The sequence below is a fragment of the Taeniopygia guttata genome, chromosome 3 (assembly GCF_048771995.1).
Source record: "Taeniopygia guttata chromosome 3, bTaeGut7.mat, whole genome shotgun sequence".
Taxonomy (NCBI): domain Eukaryota; kingdom Metazoa; phylum Chordata; class Aves; order Passeriformes; family Estrildidae; genus Taeniopygia; species Taeniopygia guttata.
Genome location: NC_133027.1, coordinates 86,039,668 through 86,061,615, shown reverse-complemented (window position 1 = coordinate 86,061,615; position 21,948 = coordinate 86,039,668). Strand labels below are relative to the sequence as shown.

At 39.7% G+C, this 21,948-nt stretch overlaps 1 protein-coding gene across 3 annotated transcripts in view; it reads left to right on the top strand.

Moving 5' to 3' along the window:
* The window catches only part of BTBD9 (BTB domain containing 9), a 126,315-nt gene that overhangs the window by 61,122 nt on the left and 43,245 nt on the right, over nucleotides 1–21,948 (top strand). For all 3 annotated transcript variants that reach the window (XM_012572421.5, XM_030268621.4, XM_072927300.1), the window contains exon 8: nucleotides 18,499–18,608. In XM_012572421.5, the coding sequence (XP_012427875.1) occupies nucleotides 18,499–18,608 (110 nt within the window). The remainder of the gene's footprint in view (nucleotides 1–18,498; nucleotides 18,609–21,948) is intronic.

Here is a 21,948-nt window from a genome sequence, read left to right as displayed (position 1 = left end):
TTCCACTAAAATCTGGAGACTGTATTCTAAGTATATCAGTATTCATTTTGAATATATCAAATATACTGTCTATTTCAGGATACATGACATAGAAAGGGATGGATTGTCAAGGTGAAGGAAAAATTGCATGAATGGAGAGGTGGAGAGTAAAAGATCTAAAAATTAAGTGTGAAAAATGGACTTTCAGCATAGGTAAAGAAGGTCAGAGAGGGCAGGTGAGGGAGGTCAGAGGGGGAACCTTAGTCCTGAAGTTCAAGGGTTCCACTCCATGAAGGACAGAAAGAAGTCACAGCCTTGTATTCTCTATAAATTTCTAGTTAATGAAAAATAGCAATAAATAATATTGATTGCCTCCATTTCTAAATGTATATTTATGTCATTATACTGAGAATAATAATATTATTGAGGAAAAGTTACCATTAGACTGATACTAGCGACCTAACTGACATCAGTTACAACTAGGAATAAAGCAATGAATTATAACAAAGAGCTGCCTCCTGAAACATGTTTTCACTGCATTCATATATAGGAATAAAATGCATTAAGTTATCTTTTAGTTACATACAAAATAATGCAGTACTGAGTTCAAATTATCAGCTTAATAAAGTGAAGTAGATGGTTTAAAAGGTAATGCAAGACATTCAGGAAAATTGAATTGATGTGTTAATGAAGTTTATGTCCCTAATACTGAGATTCATATAACTGTGTGGTAGATTAATTTAAAAGATACTCTTCCACAGAGCACTTCTGTCACTTCTGAGGCAAGAATCATGTTATTTAGAGGAAAAAAAATCTGCATGAAGAAGATAGAATACAAACTAATGCCTTTCAGTGGCCTTTTTTCCAATATAATGTTGTAATGATCTAATTGGATTTTGAATAGGAGAGAGTTGTGTATGCTCATAGCCACTCTGGGAAGGCCACATACAATGTAATAACAATGGAGAGCTAGTGAATATTCTGAGGGTAGCTGTGGTGAAACAAGTATACGAATAGACCAGCTTAGCTGATTCCAACACAAATGTGTAACTGCAGGTTTCTGATGGACTGGACAATTGTTAGAGCTAATATCCTAAATCACTAATTTCATTCTCACTACCTTACCTGCTATGCAGTATAGGGAAATACTTTTTACTTGTTTTTCTTTTTTTGTCCCCTCCTATATTTTTTTATTCTGACTTTTTGGTTCAAGTATAGTGGTTTCTTTCTTCATTGAGGAGTCACATTCTAAGTGCTAGCTGAGTTAATTCAGCAACAGTCAAAAGTAGAAGTCAAAGAAAACAAGTTCCCATCAAACCAAATATTGGAAACTCTGTCAGTGCTAGAGATATGCTGTATAAGCAGAATTCTTCCAGCTGCTATTGAGGTGAAAACAGAAGCGTGACACAGGTTTATAAGGTGGTATCAAGGATATTGTAGTAAGCATTTAGATGGATCAGAGCACTTTTAAAAATCTCCTTCACATTTTCTTTACATGTATATATATGTATGTATGAATTTTTGAGCTACATTTGAGTGATTTTGAACATAGTTCAAAATTTAACAGTAGAGGAAAAAGACACCAAGATTTATCTGATTTGGGCTCTAATACAGGACCTTTTTGAGTAATGAAAATATTTCAGAAACAGCTTTAAGCTCAGAAAAGAAGTACTACATACCATCTGGATTGAAAAAGGCAGAGGTTTATGAAAAAGAAATAAGTTAGTTACATTAGGAATCATTTATTTTGTCATAACTTGGGTCTAAGCCTAATGATTTGCAACTTCCAGCATTTTCAGTGCAGTTCTTACACTCAGGGAGTTTGTTGCTTTTGAAACAGTTGATGAAACTGCTCTTTGTCAGTTTTTAATATATAGATAGCCAAATGGATGATGGCTTAATGCATTCTGCCTTTAAGCAGGCATCCAGATAAAGCTCTGTTTCATTCTCAGATAGGAGTTTCTTTGTTCATAGTGAAGGAAGTTATTACTCTGGTGGTTTTTTCCATGCCCATAAAGCTTACTTCACTACAGAAGCAGTCATCCTGCAACTGTTTGAAATTTTTGTGCACAGGCAAGTACTGACTTTTTCATGTCCTTTCAAAGCTCTGTAGAATCTATTATTAGGTATTTGAAAGGCATTACTAAGAAAAATCAAGGCAGGTGTTTTGTTGTTACTGATACAAATGCAAATATGCATTATTGTTGTCTTAAACACAGGCTTGTTACTTGTGTAGCATCAATTCACACACTGAAGTGAGGTATTTCTATTTTTTATTCTAGTTTGCTCCAACTAGCGATCTGGATGGTAATGCATAAAATACTGGCTCCCTGACCATCAAAACTTTACACTATTTATACATTTCAACAAACAAATGCATCAGCATTCATTGGTTAGCAATTACATAACTTTTGCATTAATAAGTACCCAAACCCCTATTTGTTCGCTCTATTCCTCACTTTCCACATTAATTATTCTGTAAGTAAAGGTTCTTCCTTCCGTTTGAGTCTGGAGTCCATTCTGAGGAGGTGGTCAGTGCACCAGTGATTGCAATCTCCCACTGGATTAGTATCCAACAGCTCAGTCAGTGTTAGGGAAATTTTGGGCAGGTGAGAACTTTACTTTTTAGTACAGTCCAAAAAAAATAAAGTTTGGAAGAAAAGCCTTACTTGATTTTTCTATTTGCTATTTCTTCTCCCATTGCACCCAAAGTTATTTTAAGATCTATGACATTAGATTTAAAACAGTTGCATATTTTTAGATGCTTAACCACAGGAAGAAAACTTCTTGAGTGGTTATTGTTCTTTGATTAAGAAACCAATTTAAGAGATCTGAATTCAGTAGCTCAGTCAATATATTTCTGTTTTCTTCAGGTCTGCTCACAAGTTATAGTGGTGTATTTCATAAACATGTCAAACATAAGTTATTTTTGTTTTGTAGGAGAACAAGAACTAAATTTTAACAAAATAATAACATTTTCTTGGGGCTGTGGCACTCAGTGTACCACTCCAGGCTCATGGTAGTGTTTCAGTGAATGAATATCCATTGTAATCAGTTTAATTGGTGCAATACTGCAGAGTGCTGTTCTGAATTAAACAGTTCTTACTGCTTATTAAATCAGCAAGAGAAATGTGGCAAATGTTGTATGATACATGTGGTTCTACTCTACAATTAAAACAAATAATAAAAAGTAGAAAAAAGGGGAGCAGTGAGAACAAGAAGTCATTACAGTAGTTGTCTGTCTTAAATGATCTGTCTTTAACCACAATTCAACTATTCTCACATGAATGAGTTTCTGGATATTTTATTATTTATGTGCATATATTGGAAGTCACTATCCTTCCCTTTTGCCATCTCATTGCTGATGAGCTGTGTAGGAGTGTTTGTACAGGTTAATGCAGACCACCTACTTGTAATCCAAATTTATGATGTTCTTTCACTGTGTCATTGATTATTTTTAGTAAAACACAATTTGATTTTAAAAGAACTAGACCTATGAAGCTTACGAGATTGAATCTGCTGCACTGTCTGTGTTTGATGAATAGGCCCATAAAAATAATATTTCTTTAGTCCTTTATTTTATAGCTCAGTTCAGGCCTGCAGTAGCCAAGAGTTGGGTCTTCAATATGCTGCAAAGTATAAGCAAGGAAGTTTAGAGACACTGATTAACTGAGGTAGCAATGGTATATATGTGTAGCAGATGATACTACTACTAGTGGATATCATGTGAGATTTTTCTCATAAAAGACAGAAATTGGTGAATTTAGAAATAAATGGTTGATACTTTCACTGTTCTCTCTCACATCAGACATTTGTTTCACAAACACTCTTTCATAGTACTTGATCGGTTTTTCATGTGAATTTTTGTCTTCATTAATAATTCCTACAATCCATCTAAAGAATGATCATAGTTAAAAGTTTGGCTAAGCTGTGTGTTATCAGGAGCAGAACAAGTGTTGCACACTTTATGATAGAAAGCAGCACCGGAGCAGTCAGAACTGACATTCCACTGCTTTGGGTGGGACATTACTTTGGGGTTTTTTTATTTTTAGTGGTTTTGCTCCTAAAAACATTGCTCCTAAATGTTGAACAATTGAAGTTGATGTTTCTTGTGATACAGTTACTGTTGGCTGGTATTTGTAAATCCGTAAATCACTGGTAATACAGGGCTTTAATAGTTGTATGATCGTATCTTTAGTTAAGGAACCAAATCTTGTTCAGTTAACAAAGGCATTCTTGTCCCAGATCCAGACCACACTTGAACAGTAACACTACATGCTATATCATAAATGTTTAAAATATATGAGACGTACTTCACTTAATGAATTGCCCCATATTTCAGCATTCCAAAACTGAATAGCAAATTTGAAATTGAGCCAACAATGTTTTCCATCAATTTTCTAACCACCTGCAACTACAAGTAGTTGTATCTGTACGTACAAGTTTTCAAGTAATAAAAATATTGATGAAAAATATATAAGCATTTTTATGTTACCAGTACTTAGCTGATTTCATTTGAATATTGTTTAGTAGTTTTCCAGTATAATTTTAACATAATTAATAGTAACGTTTCTTGCCTTGGATGTATTTTTCTGTAAGTAAAATGTTATGCTGTTTGGAGAGGAGTGGCGATTTATTTAGTTGCTGAGCATTTATTGTATTTGTTTGTTGGTCAGTTTGTTAGAGTTTTTTTTTTACCTTCTTATAACATTTAATTCTTCATGTGTATTTATGACCCCCTTTTGAGAGCCCTAGAGATCTTCTCTTATTCTTTTACACCTGTGAGCTCAAATACCAGGAGTTACTGTGTTTCTGATTAGTAATGATTCATGCAAACAAAACTTATATAAAAAGGATTCTTTCAATAATTGCCTCTTTTTTTAAAATAATTTTCAGACTTTTTTTTTTTAAATCCACCCTTCTTTACCTTTATCTGTCACACTCTTATGATACCAGAGCTAAATACAAATTTTTTAATGTATCTTCATTACAGTTCTATAGGATGAATTTCAGTATTCCTTGCTTTTTTAAGCACAGGTCAAAACAACAGTTGTTTCTTTGTTGAGGTACCTTGGTGCAGATTGAAATCCATGTATCTTTCTTTTCCTTCCTTCTGTCCTTCCATTCTCACTCACTTTTTTCTAATACTTTTCATGTATTTCTTTGTCATATTGTTTATATTCTGATTCTAGTCTAGATCTAGACAGCACTTAATGAAGTGACATTGGATCAAGAAAAAAGTATTGCATAATAAATTCACAGACTGGTGGAGGACAAGAAGCTGGGGAAAATGGCAGACATTCTCAGATTTCACTGAACAGCACTTTCCTGTATTTTCTTATGTTTTAGTCAATATGCTTAAAAATGTGGAGGCTACAATTGTCCGAGATGGAATGGCAAGATGTTTTCTAGTACCATCTGTGTAGCAGTTGCCCTCTGGGCAGTTTTCCTTATCTCCTGTTAATGGGCCCATCAATGTGACTCAGAGATAATACTCTCCAGGAGCCAATTCTGTTTAACAGGTGATCAAAGGCATACCCTGTGACCCAGAATGACATCAGCCCATTGTGAATTCTCCCGCCAGGGGGCAGGAGCTAAGCATTCCCACCTAGATATATCCTGATATTTCTAGACAGGGAAGCAGCCTTCCCACAGGTTTCCAAGAAGACACAGCTGGGGTTTTCCACTAGACCGACTACACCTTTTCTACAGGACCACTGCACAAACAGAAACCACATCTGCTGCTCCAAGAGGACTGCAGCCGCTCCAATTTAGACTACTACCAACATGCTGACCAAAAGGGTGTCAGGTTGTATTCTGACTTTGTCAGTGGTCTTCCTTTTGTATCATTGCATGTATTTTGTCTCTTTTCCCTTTTCCCAATAAATTGTATTTCTGTATTTCTGACTGTCTCTCACTGGTTTTGCTTTCAAACCAGAATATAATTTTGGCACCCAATGTGGGGCACGAGGTACTGAGAAAAGTCAGAATTACAATTTTGTATTGTAGAGGGTACCTATTCACTATGATGCTTAACATGCTTACATGGGTCTTATACATAGCTCTATATTTTCCCAAATGTGGGGAATTATCTGGCGATTGTAATGCTCATGTGTAGACCAGGGTATGGTATGAGAATTGCTTTATTGATCTATTATGCCTATTGCATTATAACCTCTGAGGCAATGAACATGATTTGGAATATGTACTCAATTCTGTTTGCTTGTCCTAATCTAGGCTGCTATGTCTGGGGCCTTGACAATCACGCCCAGCGCCTGGGGAAAGGGGTAAAGATTGATTTTTTCCAACCTTTCAGGCTTGACACAGCAGTTTTTGAAAATGTTAAGTTCTCTCTGGATGCCAAGGACAGCATAATGTTGCTGTTAGTTCTGCTTTTTCTTCTCTGCACAGTCTGCAACATGCTTAGAAACAAAAGACTACATAGTGGGATGCAGCATCTTCTTGAGGAAGAGGAAACAAGAAGCAAAGCAGCAGTGTCCGTGTCCATACAGAATGCCACAACAGCATCCATGTCGACGCAGACTGTCACAGAGGAAGGAAGAACCAAAAGCAAAACAACAGTGGCTGTGTCTATGCAGACTGTCACGGAAGAAGAAACCAAAAGCAAAGCAAGAGTGTCTATGTCTACACAGACCGGCACAGAGGAGGAAGGAACCAAAAGTGCCATCAGCATCTTCACACAAACCATCACCAAACCAGAGCAGCCTGAAACAATAGTTGTTGCCCCTGTTCAGAAGAAGAAATCAAGGAGTAAATCAGTCTGCATAGTGACTGACGAGGATGCTGCAGGACCCTCGCACCCAGCGGAAGAGACAGAGCCAGAAATCATCACTCAGTCTCTATCCCTGGGTGAGCTGCATGACCTGCGGAGAGAATTCACCCCCCAGACGAACAAGTCCATCCTGACCTGCCTGCTTCGCATCTGGGATGCTGCAGCCAATGACACCATTCTGGATGGAAGTGAGGCCAGACAACTGTGAGCGCTGTCCCGGGATGTGGTCATTGACCAGGGGATCGGGAGAACCCAAGAAACTCTCAGCCTCTGGTGGCAACTGCTCTCAAGTGTGAGGGACAGATACCTTTGTAAAGAAGACCTCCAGGTGCACCAAGGAAAATGGAGCACCATGGAACAAAGTATCTGATGCCTGAGAGAATTGGCTGTGTTGGAGAAAATTTTCTCAGAAGACAAGAGATTTCCTAAGAGTCCAGATTGTGTCCAGTGCACATTGCAAATGTGGTTGAGATTTGCACGGCTTGGACCAGAGATGTACTCCTGTTATGTGGCAACACTGTAGTGGAGGGAAGGCGAGGACAGGGTGGGCGTCTTAGCCAATAAATTAAGAATTTATGAGGATACTGTCACCACCCCATTTCGTACCCATGTCTCGTCCGTGGAAACAAGGTTGGCCGAGCAAGTCTGGGACTTGATTAAAGAGAGTCATCAGAAACTAAAAAAGGAACGTAAGGAAGAAGTCTACCATATTTCACCAGAACCAACAAGAGTCTCTGCCATTAGGAGCCGGCGTTCTCAAGCCAAGGAGAGAGGATACCTGTTACTCTGTTTTTTCCTTCAGGAGCATGGAGAAGACATGAGGAAGTGGGATAGAAAACCCACCTCCTCCTTAGCAGCCCGAGTACATGAACTAAAAAGAGGACCTAACACAAAAACCTCATCTAGAGTCAATGCTGCTCCAGTCTCTCACACACAGAATTCCAGACAATATAGGAATGATGATGTAACTGATCCTCTTGAAGGAACCTCAAGAACCTATTTACAGGAAGAGAGCAACGTGTACCATGACCAGGAATAGAGGGGCCCTGCCTCTAGCCAGGTAGAGGACAGGGACAATTGGATCTATTGGACCGTGTGGATTGGATGGCCTGGCACATCTGAACCACAAAAATATACAGGTCTGGTTGACACTGTTGTTCAGTGTACCCTGATGCCATCAAGATATGTAGGAGCAGAATCCATTTGTATTTCTGGGGTAACAGGAGGATCCCAGCAGCTTACTGTATTAGAGGCCGAAGTGAGTTTAACTGGGAACAGGTGGCAGAAACACTCCATCATGACTGGCCCAGAGGCCCCATGCATCCTTGGCATAGATTGTCTCAGAAATTGATATTTCAAAGACCCAAAAGGACATCGCTGGGCTTTTGGAATAGCTGCTGTAGAGGCAGAAGACATCTGAAAGCTGAATACTTTACCCGGTCTCTCAGATGACCCCTCTGCTGTGGGACTGCTGAGAATTGAACAACAGGTACCAATTGCCACAGCAACCGTACACCATCGGCAATATCGTACCAGCAGAGACTCTGTGATTCCCATCCATGAGATGATTCGTAAACTCGAGAGCCAAGGGGTGGTCAGCAAGGCCCATTCCCCTTTCAACAGCCCTGTATGGCCAGTGCGCAAGTCCAGTGGGGAATGGAGACTGACAGTGGATTACCGCAGCCTGAATGAGGTCACACCACCACTGAGCGCTGCTGTGCCAGACATATTGGCGCTTCAGTATGAGCTGGAGTCCAAGGCAGCAAAGTGGTACGCGACCATCGATATTGCGAACGCCTTCTTCTCCATTCCTTTGGCAGCAGAATGCAGACCTCAATTTGCCTTCACCTGGAAGGGAGTGCAGTATACCTGGAACTGACTGCCCCAGGTGTGGAAGCACAGTCCCACCATCTGCCATGGGCTGATCCAGGCTGCACTGGAAAAGAATGAGGTTCCCGAACATCTGCAGTATATTGATGACATCATTGTGTGGGGGAGCATAGCAGGGGAAGTCTTCGAAAAAGGAGAAAAAATTATCCAGATTCTGCTGAAAGCTGGTTTTGCCATTAAGCGAAGCCAGGTTAAGGGACCAGCTCAAGAAATTCAGTTTCTAGGAGTCGAGTGGCAAGATGGACATCGTCAGATCCTGACAGAAGTAATCGACAAGATCACCGCTCTGTCTCCACCTACCAACAAGAAGGAGACACAAGCTTTCCTAGGTGCCATAGGCTTTTGGAGGATGCACATTCCTGAGTACAGCCAGATTGTGAGCCCTCTCTACCTGGTCACCCGCAAGAAAGGTTCCTTCCACACATCATGCCACAGACAACACATGGAGTAAATGGATTGCCCTCATCACTCAGTGCACCCGTATTGAAAATCCGAATCGCCCTGGCATTCTGGAAATTATAACAAACTGGCCTGAGGGGGAGGTTTTTGGATTGTCTTCTGAAAAAGAGGAGCAAGTGGCACGTGCCAAAGAGGCCCCACCATATAATGAGCTACCGGAAACTGAAAGACAATATGCCCTTTTTATGGATGGTTCCTGCCGAATTATAGGCACTAGCCAAAAATGGAAAGCTCAGTGTAGAGCCTCATATGACAAGTGGCACAAGCTACTGAGGGACAAGGTGGATCGAGTCGGCTTGCAGAGCTTAAAGCCGTCCAGCTGGCTTTGGATATTGCTGAACGAGAAAAGTGGCCGAGGCTCTATCTCTACACCGACTCATGGATGGTAGCTAATGCTCTGTGGCGATGGCTGAGTTGCTGGAAAAAGGCCAACTGGCAGCACAGAGGGAAACCCATCTGGGCCGCCGAGATCTGGCAGGATGTAGAGAAGCTGACTGTGTAGAGAAACTGACTGTGAAGATTCGACACGTGGATGCACACATACCCAAGAGTCGGGCTACTGAAGAGCATCAAAACAACAAGCAGGTAGACCGAGCTGCCAAAGTGAAAATATCACAAGTAGACCTAGATTGGCAGCATAAGGGAGAATTATTTCTAGCTCGTTGGGCCCATGATGCTTCTGGTCATCAGGGGAGACGCAACATACCAATGGGCCCGTGACCGAGGAGTGGACCTTACTATGGACATCTCACAGGTCATCCACAACTGTGAAACCTGTGCTGCAATCAAACAGGCCAAGTGGGTGAAGCCTCTGTGGTACGGTGGGCGATGGTTGAAGTACAGGTACGGGGAAGCCTGGCAAATTCACTGCATCACGCTTCCCCAAACCCGCCAAGGCAAGCGCTGTGTACTGACCATGGTGGAAGCAACCACAGGATGGTTGGAAACCTATCCTGTTCCTCATGCCACTGCCCAGAACACTATCTTAGGCCTAGAAAAGCAGGTCTTGTGGAGACACGGCTTCCCTGAGAGACTTGAGTTGGACAATGGAACCCATTTCAAGAACGGCCGTATCAACACCTGGGCCAGATAACATGGCATTGAGTGGATATATCATATCCCCTATCATACACCAGCTGCCGGGAAAGTTGAACGATGCAATGGACTGCTTAAGACCACCCTGAAGGCACTCGGTGGGGGAACCTTCAGGAATTGGGAATTGAACTTTGCAAAAGCTACCTGGATGCTCAACACCCAAGGGTCCATCAATCGAGCTGGTCCTGCCCAATCTGAACCCTTGCACACGGTGGATGGAGATAAAGTCCCTGTGGTACATATGAAAGGTATTTTAAGAAAGACTGTTTGGATTAATCCCACCCCAGGCAAAGACAAACCCATCCATGGGATTGTTTTTGCTCAAGGACCCATTATACTTCGTGTGTAATGCAGAAGGATGGGGAAACCCATTGAGTACCACAAGGAAACTTAGTCTTAAGTGAGAACTGTGTGTAAGGTTTTATCATGATGCAGATGGAAATAGGAAAAGGGGTGGATAATGTCCAAGATTGAAGACCAAAATGTTTCCTATTACCATCCAAGTAGCAGTTGCCTCTGGGTAGTTTTCCTTATCTTCTGTTAATAGGCCCATCAATGTCTTGCCACATGACTCAGAGATAACACTCTCCAGGAGCCAGTTCTGTTTAACAGGTGATTAAAGACACACCTCGTGACTCAGAATAACATCAGCCTATTGTGAGATGCTCCGCCCAGGGGGAGGAGCTAGGCATTCCCACCTGGATAAATCCAGGGGTTTCTAGGCAGAGAGGCAGCCTTTCCACAGGTTTCAGAGAAGACACAGCAACCACATCTGCCATTCCAAGAGGACTGCAGCCACTCCAATTTGGACTGCTACCAGCACGCTGGCCAAAGGGGTGTCAGGTTGTATTCTGACTTTGTCAGTTGTCTTCCTTTTGTATCATTGCATGTATTTTTGTTTTTTTCCCTTTTCCCAATAAATTGTATTTCTGACTTGGAGTCTCTCACTGGTTTTGCTTTCAAACCAGAAAACTGTGGCCTAAATAAAGTCACACTACCACTGAGGGCTGCCATGCCAGACATGTTAGAGCTTCAGTACGAGCTGGAGTCCAAGGCAGCAAAGTAGTATGGGACCTCTGATATTGCTAAATCCTTCTTCTCCATTCCTTTAGCAGTGGAATGTAGACCTGTTTGCCTTCACCTAGAAAAGAGTTCAGTACCCCTAGAACTGACTGCCCCAGGGGGTGGAAGCACAGTCCCACCATCTGCCATAGACTGATCCAGGCTACACTAGAAAAGAGCGAAGCTCCTGAACATCTACAGTATAACAATGACATCATTGTGTGGGGGAACACAGCATAAGTCTTCGAAAAAAGAGAGAAGATTATCCAGATTTCGCTGAAAGCTGGTTTTGCCATTAAGCAAAGCAAAATTAAAGGACCAACTCAAGAAACTCAGTTTCTAAGAATCAAGTAACAAGATAGATGTTATCAGATCCCGACAGAAATAATCTACAAGATCACCACTATATCTCCACCTATCAACAAGAAGGACACACAAGCTTTCCTAAGTGCTATAAGCTTTTAGAAAATACACATTCCCAAGTACAGTCAGATTGTGAGCCCTCTCTACCTGGTCACCCACAAGAAGAATGATTTCCACTGGAGCCCTGCACAGCAATAAGCTTTAACCCGGATCAAGCAGGAAATCGCTCATGCAGGAGCCCTTGGCCTAGTCAAGACAGGACCAGAGGTAAAGTATGTACTCTGCAGCCGGGAACCACGGTCTGTCCTGGAGCTTTGGCAGAAGGTGCCTGGGGAAACTCAGCGTCAACCACTGAAATTCTGGAGCCAGAGCTACAAAGGCTCTCTCCCACAGAGAAAGAAATCTTAGCCGCCTGTAAAAGAGTTCAAGCTGCCTCAGAAGTAATTAACACTGAAACGCAGCTGCTTCTGGCACCCTGGCTACCAGTACTAGGGCAGATGTTTAAAAGGTTCCTTCCACGCATCATGCCACAGACACCACATAAAATAAATAGATTGCCCTCATCACCCAGCACGCGCGTATTAGAAATCCACATCTCCCTGAGAGTCTAGAAATTATAGTAAACTAGCCTGAAAGAGAGACTTTTAGATTGTCTTCTTAAGAAGAGGAGCAAGTGACATGTGCCGAAGAGGCCCCACCATATAATGAGCTACCAGAGACTGAAAGACAATATACCCTTTTCACTGATGGTTCCTGCCGAATTATAGACACTAGCCAGAAATAGAAAACTACAGTATAGAACCCCACACAACAAGTTACACAAGCTACCAAGGAACAAGGTGGATCGAGTCAAGTTGCAGAGCTTAAAGCCGTCCAGCTAGCTTTGGATATCGCTGAATGAGAAAAGTGGCCAAAGCTCTATCTCTATACCAATTCATAGATAGTAGCTAATGCTCTGTGAAGATAGCTGAGTCACTGGAAAAAGGCCAACTAACAGCGCAAAGAGAAACCCATCTAAGCTGCTGAGATTTAGCAGGACATTGCCATCTGAGTAGAGAAGCTAACCATGAAGATTTGACATGTGAATACACACAATACCCAAAAGTCTGGCTACTGAAGAGCATCACAACAACGAGCAGGTAGACCAAGCTGCCAAAGTGAAAATATCACAGGTAGATCTAAATAGGCAGCATAAAGAAGAATTATTCCTAGCTCGTTGGGCCCACGATGCCTCTAGTCATCAGGGGAGAAACACAACATACCAATGGGCCCGTGACCGAGGGGTGGACCTTACTATGGACATCTCACAGGTCATCCACAACTGTGAAACCTGCGCTGCAATCAAACAGGCCAAGCGGGTGAAGCCTCTGTGGTACGGTGGGCGATGGTTGAAGTACAGGTACGGGGAAGCCTGGCAAATTCACTGCATCACGCTTCCCCAAACCCGCCAAGGCAAGCACTGTGTACTAACCATAGTAGAAACAACCACGGGGTGGTTGGAAACCTACCCTGTACTCATACTACTGCCCAGAACACCATCTTAGACCTAGAAAAACAAGTCCTGTAGAGACACAACCCCCCTGAGAGAATTAATTCAGACAATAGAGCCCATTTAAAGAACAGCCTTATCAACACCTAAGCCACAGAACTTTTCCCAATAAATTGTATTTCTGACTTAGAGTCTCTCACTGGTTTTGCTTTCAAACCAGAATAACAGTATATCTGTGTAATGAACCTAAATTGATCCTAAGTGATAAAACCTCATGAGGATGTAGTGTGATTCAAAGAAAACTAGTTCTATTGAAGATGAAGTTCATTTTGGAAAGAATCTAGCTTCATGTCACACCAGCCTGGAGTGTGCAGAGCCAGCTCATGTCTGTTCTCTGAATCCCCCTGTGCAGTTTGTTTTAGAACTAGACTTTCTGAAGAACAATGCTTTCTTGTCTATTTAAAAACTACTTTTTTTCTATACAATTTAATTTATTAAAGTCCCATTTTATGTATTCAGTAGAGATGGCATAAAGTGAAGGTGATATTTAAGTTGTGTTTGGCTGCAAAGTCAAATCAGGAATATGGTTTAAATATAGATTTCTTGACATTCAAATCTTAATGTCTTCTCATATTTTATTTTGTATTCTTAATGTGGAAGTCCATTATGAGATCAGGTGTAATTGCAGATTTCTGCTCATATCCAGTCAGGTTCTAGGAAATTGATCTGTTTTGGGTTGAGGTCTGACCTGAAATAAAACCAGATGAACCAAGTTCAGATTTGAGAACTTCATTGGAACTAGGGATGCATACAGTGTGAAGATGGAGATTAAAGCCAGTTTATCTGAAATTGGGTTTTTTATCTTTTAAAGGAATAAAAATTGGAAATCATTAGAAAAGAACAAGGCATTTTTAAATTTATTATTCTTACATATTATTATGTATGGAATACACAACATTTTTTCACATTGTGCAAGTTTTACATATACTTCAAAGCACATCAGTGTTAATTTGGTTCTATCCTTTGAGAAATATTGGTTAATTAGTTGACATAATGCTTACATGTGGTACACAAACAATTGCATGTCCTTTTTAAGTGTTGTATACCAATAGTTTTAGTCTCTTGAATGCCCTAGCATAAAATACCTGCATACATATTCTGGCACATTACAAAGTGTTGTGTTTTCAAACTGCTTCACTGTTGGTTGTATTTCCAAGGTGAAAATGTTTGTTACTGTCCAGGCTTTGCAGGTGTTAGACATGCTTTTTCTACTGGAATTCAGTGATTTTGTTTTGTGTAAGTGTTTATTTGATTTGTCACGGTTGTTTTCAATATTTGCAGCAGGGATTTCATTCGGTATAAAATAGACTTTATTAGGCTTTCCTGTCTAAGTGCAGGAAAACTTGTCTTCTGTCAAAAGACAGATATGCTTTTCATGTTTGTTCTGGCTTAATTCTTTATATTATGTGTTTATTTATGTCCACTGTTCTCCCACATGATTTATGCTGGCAATATATTTTTCTTCCTTGTTTTTTCTGTCTTCCTGCCACAGGTCTGTTGATTCAGCTGTGTGAGTCTGAAGGATTATTCGTTTTAGGGAGTTGTCAATAAATGGAGTTTAGATGGTGTTGAATAACACTGTTTCCTTTTCCACTGAAAAACAAACACAATGTCTTCTAATGCTCTTGTGTGTTAGGCTGTGCCTCGTGCCTCTTTGTGGTGGCGGTGATTGCAATGTGAATGTCAGTGGTTCTAAGCAGTTAGAGGAGGTATAAAGTATGTAATAATTTTGGCACTGGTGTCTTATACCAAATACTCCACAAAGGAAAATGAAATGCCAATTTCATAAGAATGCATTTTGTACGTACTAGATGTAGAATACGTACAAAATTGTATGTATTCTTCAAGTTTGCTGTTGCTATTCTAGGCTGCTTTGATAGTAACTGAAGTAGATATCAGTGCAAAATACCTGTTAATTTCCATTCCCTCCCCTTATTTAGTCTTTTGTCTCAGTATTATCAAGGTATTGGAATTTGTGCTTAATATATTGTAGTTTGTCTGTATCTTACTGCTGTTATTATAGTGAAGGATTAAAATGACTACTCCTAGAGTATGCATATTTTCATGCTTTGACACATATTTCCTAAGCACTGTTGTGATGATGTAGGCAGCTGAGCTTTGGTGTTTGTGGTCCTCCAGGGTATCCACAGCAGAATCAGTGGTATGATCTGCAGCAGCTGTTATCTGAATTATATGTGTTAGCTTTCCAAATGTAAAGACCAAAAGTAAAACATTATTTAGTTGTTCAGCTGTGTAGTCACATCGGAGTACAAATATCATAATTTCATGTAAAGGAGAAGAATTGCTCTGGGAAAAATGGGGGATGAATGGGAGATGTTGCCATGTAGATGCCTAATTAATCAACCCAGGTAGTCCATTCAAATTTCAGTAGTTTAAAATTCTACCGAGATCCAATAGAGCATGCTGTTTCCCTATAGTCAAAACAATTTTCTTGGTAGTGGGGGAAAAAACACACCAACCAGATTTTTCTGATATTCTTGTTGTGAGGATTTTAAAATCATGTGTAGCTTTACGCTGTGTGGTTAGAAAAGTCTGTGGCTTGTGAGTGAAACTGTTAGAGAATTTAGGTATTATCAGTATCCATTTGTTGCCGTGTGAGACCGGCCCGGGCGGGCGCCGGGGGAGGAGGGGAGAGGCGGACGCCGCTTTCCCCTTAATCTCTGCAAGTTCAGCTTCAGCGCGGGGACCGAGGAATGGCGGAATGGCGACACGGGGCTCGGGTGCATACACGTGTTTATTGTGGGTGCGTACCGCCGAGACACCGGCGGGGTATCGGATATAGCCCCCGAGCTGGGGAGGGGGGAAAACGGAACTGCGGCCAATAAGGATAAGGCAGGGGGCGGGGGAAACCCGGAGACCCCGGAGACGGGGGCGGCGATGGGAAAGGCGGGGAGGGGGGGAGAGGGCGGTGTGGAAGCGGATCCCATGGCCAGGGGGAGGGGTAGGGGAAGGCAGGATCGCAGGACAAAGGACCACGTGGGGAGGGGGAAGGGGGGGGGGAAGAAGAAAAACTGTAATTCCCACATCCACTATTCTCAAAAAGGGCCAGAAATAAAAGTAAGGGGCAAAATTTTCATGTTACATTCATGTTTACCTGCTAGGGAAGTTCATTTAAACCCCACAAATTGATAAAGGTTTTTTCTTTAAAGAATGATTCAGGTTTTTTTTTCTGTCTTCCAGTCTTATCAGCTGAGTCTAAAGTCCATCAACAGTGGAACTAGTCTAGGCACTGGACTGTGATTCTTGTACTCTGCTATAACACAAAGAGTCATAGATAACTTTGTGTCATATGAACCTACTTTGTTGCTGACAGGAATGTGAACAACTTCCAATTGCTCTGAACAAACAAGAAGTTTGCTCTAATGATACAATTTTATAACACAAAGAAATCGAATTAAATTAGCTTTTAGAGCTAATTATGAAGCAGTTTCTTGTTTTCCTATTAGTCTTGTTACTTTGTTTATTCTCTAAGCTCTTTAATTCAAGGATGCGTAACTGAAGGATGTCAAAGTACATCTCCATTAGTAACACTCTGGTGGTTTGCCTGGTGCATTTTGTCCAAGCAGCACAACTCAATCAGTATCTTCCTTGCTTAGGAGAGTCAAGGGAGTGTCTATGGCAAGCCAGGCTCCATGTGCACTTCAAAATATTCCAAAATTATTCCTGTGTTTAATTGAATTCTGTACTTCTGAGGCTGGAGGGAACAAGATCAGTTACCATTGTCGAATTTGGGACATTCCCTGTGTGTTTAGGGTTCAAACTGTGGTCATGAGTTCATAATAAGAAAGACACCTGGTTCACATGGGCAGGTCTGGGGAAGCACCTCCTGTTTGCTTGCCTGTCAACTAGGATTCCTACGATGCTCTTTGCAGGCACTTGGCATAGTTGCAAAGTAAGGGCTAAATTCTAGTTTACTCTTAAAACAGGTTAGTCTTCTTTATGAATAATAAATATTATCTCTACTTTTGCAACTTTTTTTTTCTACCTAGAATGACTTTCAGAATATTTGCTACTGTGATAATTGATCTGTGAGTTAATATTAATTAGGCAATAGCATACAATTATTTGTTCCAAGTTATGATTATAAAAATAATTTCTAAATGAAATTTGGAGATTGAGCATTAGCACAGTAAATAGCTATGATGGTTGTTTTATTATTTAAAAAGAAAAATCTCAGAAAATATACTATGTATTTTCTCAACTTGATGAAGAACATAATCCAAAATGATACCACTGGTGAATGGCCATTAAGTTAGAAATGTAATTATGCCATGTAAATGAAAGACAGACCAAGGATATTGCTTAAGATTCATACATTCTGACAGTTGTTAATTGAAATTAGTTAAATTCATACAAAGATTTCTGCAAGCATGGGTAATCCATCTTGTGAAGTAATTGGTATTTGGTTTACGTAGTTCTCTGGTTGCTTGTTCAGCATTTATTGAGAGGTGTACAATAGTCCTTTTGAGATTTTTCAAAATTTATAGTAAGAACTGTTATATCTCTTCCGAAGATGCAGAATCTGACTGAATCAAGGTTAGTGGTTTTTTATGGAAGGTGAAGCCTCCGGGGTAATTCAGCAGGTGAATAGGTCACAATGTTTGAGATTTGATTTGCAATTGGAGTGTGGACATGTCAGTTATACCACCAGGAATTAAACCCAGAATAGCTTTGTTTCATAATATTTGAATGAGGATTTTTTTCATTATTAATAAAAGATAAACCAACAGAGATTTATATCCTGTATATCCAGTGTTAGAATTAGAAACAGTCTTAATAAAATAGAATTGATTTTTGGCTTTGGAAGAAAAGCCTAACTCCTTTTTTGGGTTTGTCATAGCTATATGAAATCTTTCACAGTGCTGAACATTTTTTGATAAAAGGATGATTATTACTGTTGTTCTTGTTGTTATTATTACTATTATTAGTAGTAGTATTGAAAACCTCCATCAGCACATATTTGCACTAAAAGACCACTTCTGAAACAGAAGGTCCCTAATTTTGCATTTCTTGGCAAATTAATCCAGAAACATTTTTAACAGATTCCACATCTCTTTAAAGATTTTTTTTCTTCTTCTTAAATTGCACTGGAGCCAGCATGAAATGATGGACTAGATGCAAGCCTGCTATGAAACTGATATTCTTTTTACTCCTTTTTCTTTTTTTTAAACAGTTACTCAGTTCTTATGGGTCTGCACATTATAGTGTAACTGAATCAATAATATTTAAGTGCACAGAAGTTAGTCATGTTTAACTTGTGCTGTTTACCTTTTTTCTTTCCCTATAGGTATATTCGAATTGTTGGGACTCACAATACAGTGAACAAAGTTTTCCATATTGTGGCATTTGAATGCATGTTCACAAACAAATCCTTTACTCTTGAGAAAGGTCTGATAGGTAAGATATAAGACCATTTTCATTTTTTATGAACTGTTGTAAGCACTTGTCTTTTAAAGCTGGCCATTACTGCACTATACTTCTGTTTCCATCCAGAAATCTCTAAATTGAGTTAAACAGTGCTGTAATCATAGAATTAGTTGGCAAGTCCTTAGAACTTCTATGAAATTCCAGTACTAGGGATTAATTAATGACACTGCAGGAATGCTGAAAGTCAAATCAACTGCTGCTGACAAATCCACTTGTAGCTGTGTCAGTCGGTGCTGGCAATGTGATTTTTCTTTGCGTGTCACAGTGTGGGTACTCATGCCTCCCAGTAGGTTAGCCTGAATTCTTTCACAAGAATGGACTAAGCACAGCTATTTATTGTAGAGATGATGGATTTAGACATTTAGGGCCTCTTAGACAGCCTGGTTACAACTGCTGAAAGTAAACTCTCATGTGTTGATTTCCCCCCAAAGAGTCATAGACTTGCTTAGCCATGGCAGAACATTATGTCAGCTATGCTGCTATTATTCTCAGAACACCATGCTGATGGAGCTCTCTTAGCTCTGGGCAGCTTATATAACACTGATTTAAGTACCTTTATGTTACTTAAGGTAGAAGTCCCTTACAGAGCAATGGTACTGAATGATAAAATGTGTCACAGAAAGACTTAATTTTTTGGCAATAGTTAAAATGGGGTGGTTTCTGTGCATTCTTCCGTATAAACTCACAACAGTCAAATCCTGAAGTTCATTGGAGAGAGAGCATTTAGTAGTTGTCTAGGTGGGATTTCCCACAGTTTATTACTTATGGCATAAAATCAAGAATTTCAGCAAAATTCTCAGAGTTCATGCTGGTTTTAAACATATATTTGAATTTTAAATATGAATCCGTGACAGATGGAAGGGAAAATAGTTTTCAAAATAGGATGAGAAGGAAGATTTTTAGTAAGACCAAAAGCCAGGGAATCTCAGAAAACAGAAACTGGACAAGACAAATGCAGATCTGAACCAATATGGTTAATCAAACATTCTCCCTTTATTTGAGATAAGATGGTAGTTTATATAAGCTTCTACATAGTTTACAAAAACAAAGGCACTCTGATTGGCAAGCTAACATTGCTTACCTTTTCCTTAAAGTGACCTAAACCTTACACTATAAACCAATACTAATTCACACCCAGACAGCTCAATGGTCCCCATCACACCTTAATACTATTTCTATCTGTGCCACAAGCTCTGAATTTCTAACTGTGTCACAGGCTTGAAGGCCTCACAAGGCCCAAATCTGAGGACTAGACTGGAGTAGCTCAAATCTCATAACTCATGTCCTCTTTCTCTTAAAAATGCTGCAACAAAGACATATTCATTTTTTATTTTTCTCTGAGAAAACTAATATTTAGCCTTGAAAAACCAAGACCAAATTCCTTCAGCCTGTTCCCTATGCATTATACAAAGGCAAATCAAAAGCCTTCCCTTTCTTTTAGATAGTGTGCAAATAACATTGCATTTCTCATTGACTTTAGAATAAATAGAATAAGCAGTAAGGAAAAACTGTGTTAAAAGAAAACATCTCCCTTTAGTAAGCTAGTTAGCAGAGAAACAAAGTATCTCAGATTTGATAAAACCTTTGAGCTAAATTTCATAGTTAGCACTGTCAGCTATGAATTTTTAAAAATTCATAGAAAATCAGTGTGTACAGATATTTGTATGTATTTGATTTCAGATCATCAAACTTATGTAGTAAATGCTGAATTTTGGACTAAATAATTTTTTTGAGTGTTAACACAAACATTGTTTGATCATAAGTAGGCAAGGCAGTAAATCCGTGCATGTTTGTGTAAGTCAGCTTACATTGAAAGTGACTCATCTTTCATGGACTCAATTATTTTTACTGGTTGAGTGATCATTCTGGTGAGACAAACTATTTGATCTATTTTAACACTTCTTAAGTTTCAAAGGTAATCTAGGGGATGGAGACTTTATATGGCTTTATTATGCATTCTCTGTAAGAATGGTTTTGTTGAATCTTACAGGTGAATAGGGTTCCAGCAGCATAATAGTGAGGGTTTCTGGTGATTGTTAATCAAGGGCATCTTTGCTGTTCTTCAGTGTGGGTCAGTCAAGCTGCTGTACGTATAAATCATTTGCAGTGATAAACAGTAAGGAAAGAGAGGGGTATGTAGGTCTCCACAGGTTTTTATATTTAAGGCATGCTAGTCAATACAATTGGTCGAAAGTTAAAAGTAAGAATCTGGGGAGTAGTTAATTGAAAGTGGGGTGTGGTTTGTCTTCCAACTGTCAAAGAGGCACCAGCAGTTATATACATGACTCTGCAGAGTTTATGGTGAGAAGGATAGAAATGGAAAAATTTGGGGACTAGTTGAGGGCAGTCCAGTTGTGAAATGGAGCAGGGACACCTATGACTGTTCTATCAGAATTTTTGGCCATCAATATTGCCTATCCAAAAATACTCTCAGCAACTTTGATCCAGCAAGGCGATACTAGATCTATTTAATGCTTTTTTTTTTTGAGTGCGATGATTACCATAAGGTGCCATATTGTATGGCTCCTTTCATATATGGCTCCTGCGATCAAGCAGACTGTCAGTCCAACATCCACTTGTGTAAAAACTCAGTATGAGTACCAATGGGTTGGCACAGATTTATTTTATTGCTGTGATGAGGATTTGTAATGTTTGTTTCTGTTTCTGAAATGACCAGATAGGATAAAGTGAATCAAAAGCAGTTAGGAAAAAACAACAAAATATATGAAAGCACAGTAATCAGACTAGGTTGCTTTTAAGCTTGACTAAGTAAAAAAACTTTTATCTTAAACCCTTGGAAAGCAGTTCACTAGGTTCATTGCTTATCCCATATGATATCAAATACAGTATTAAATTAGGTTAGAACAAACACAGCTGCTGTTTCTATACCCTGTTTTATTTAAAAAATGAAGCACTGGTCAGCCCTTTTGAAGGCCATAAGGTCCTTTCAAAAAGACTTAGTGACCCCTACTTCTACGAAAACAACACTGAAGATGTGAAGATTTGTCATTTGAAAATTCATTCCAAAGAAATGAGGCCTCTGAGGTATTTGGTTAGAGATGTTATGTACAGACTTGAGTAATTATTTAATTTTTATGAAAGATACTCAACTTGACCAGAGAGATGTATATGTGAAGAGTGTAATTTATCAGATATATTACTACTGGTACATAATATCTATGTGGAGGCTGTCACCGTACAGTGAAAATTGGAAGGTTGGTAAACAAATAATAAAAAATGAAGTGCTGTTTCATTATAACAACAATTTTGTGTTGTGTTTTGGTGTACGAGGTTTTAATGAAAAATTACT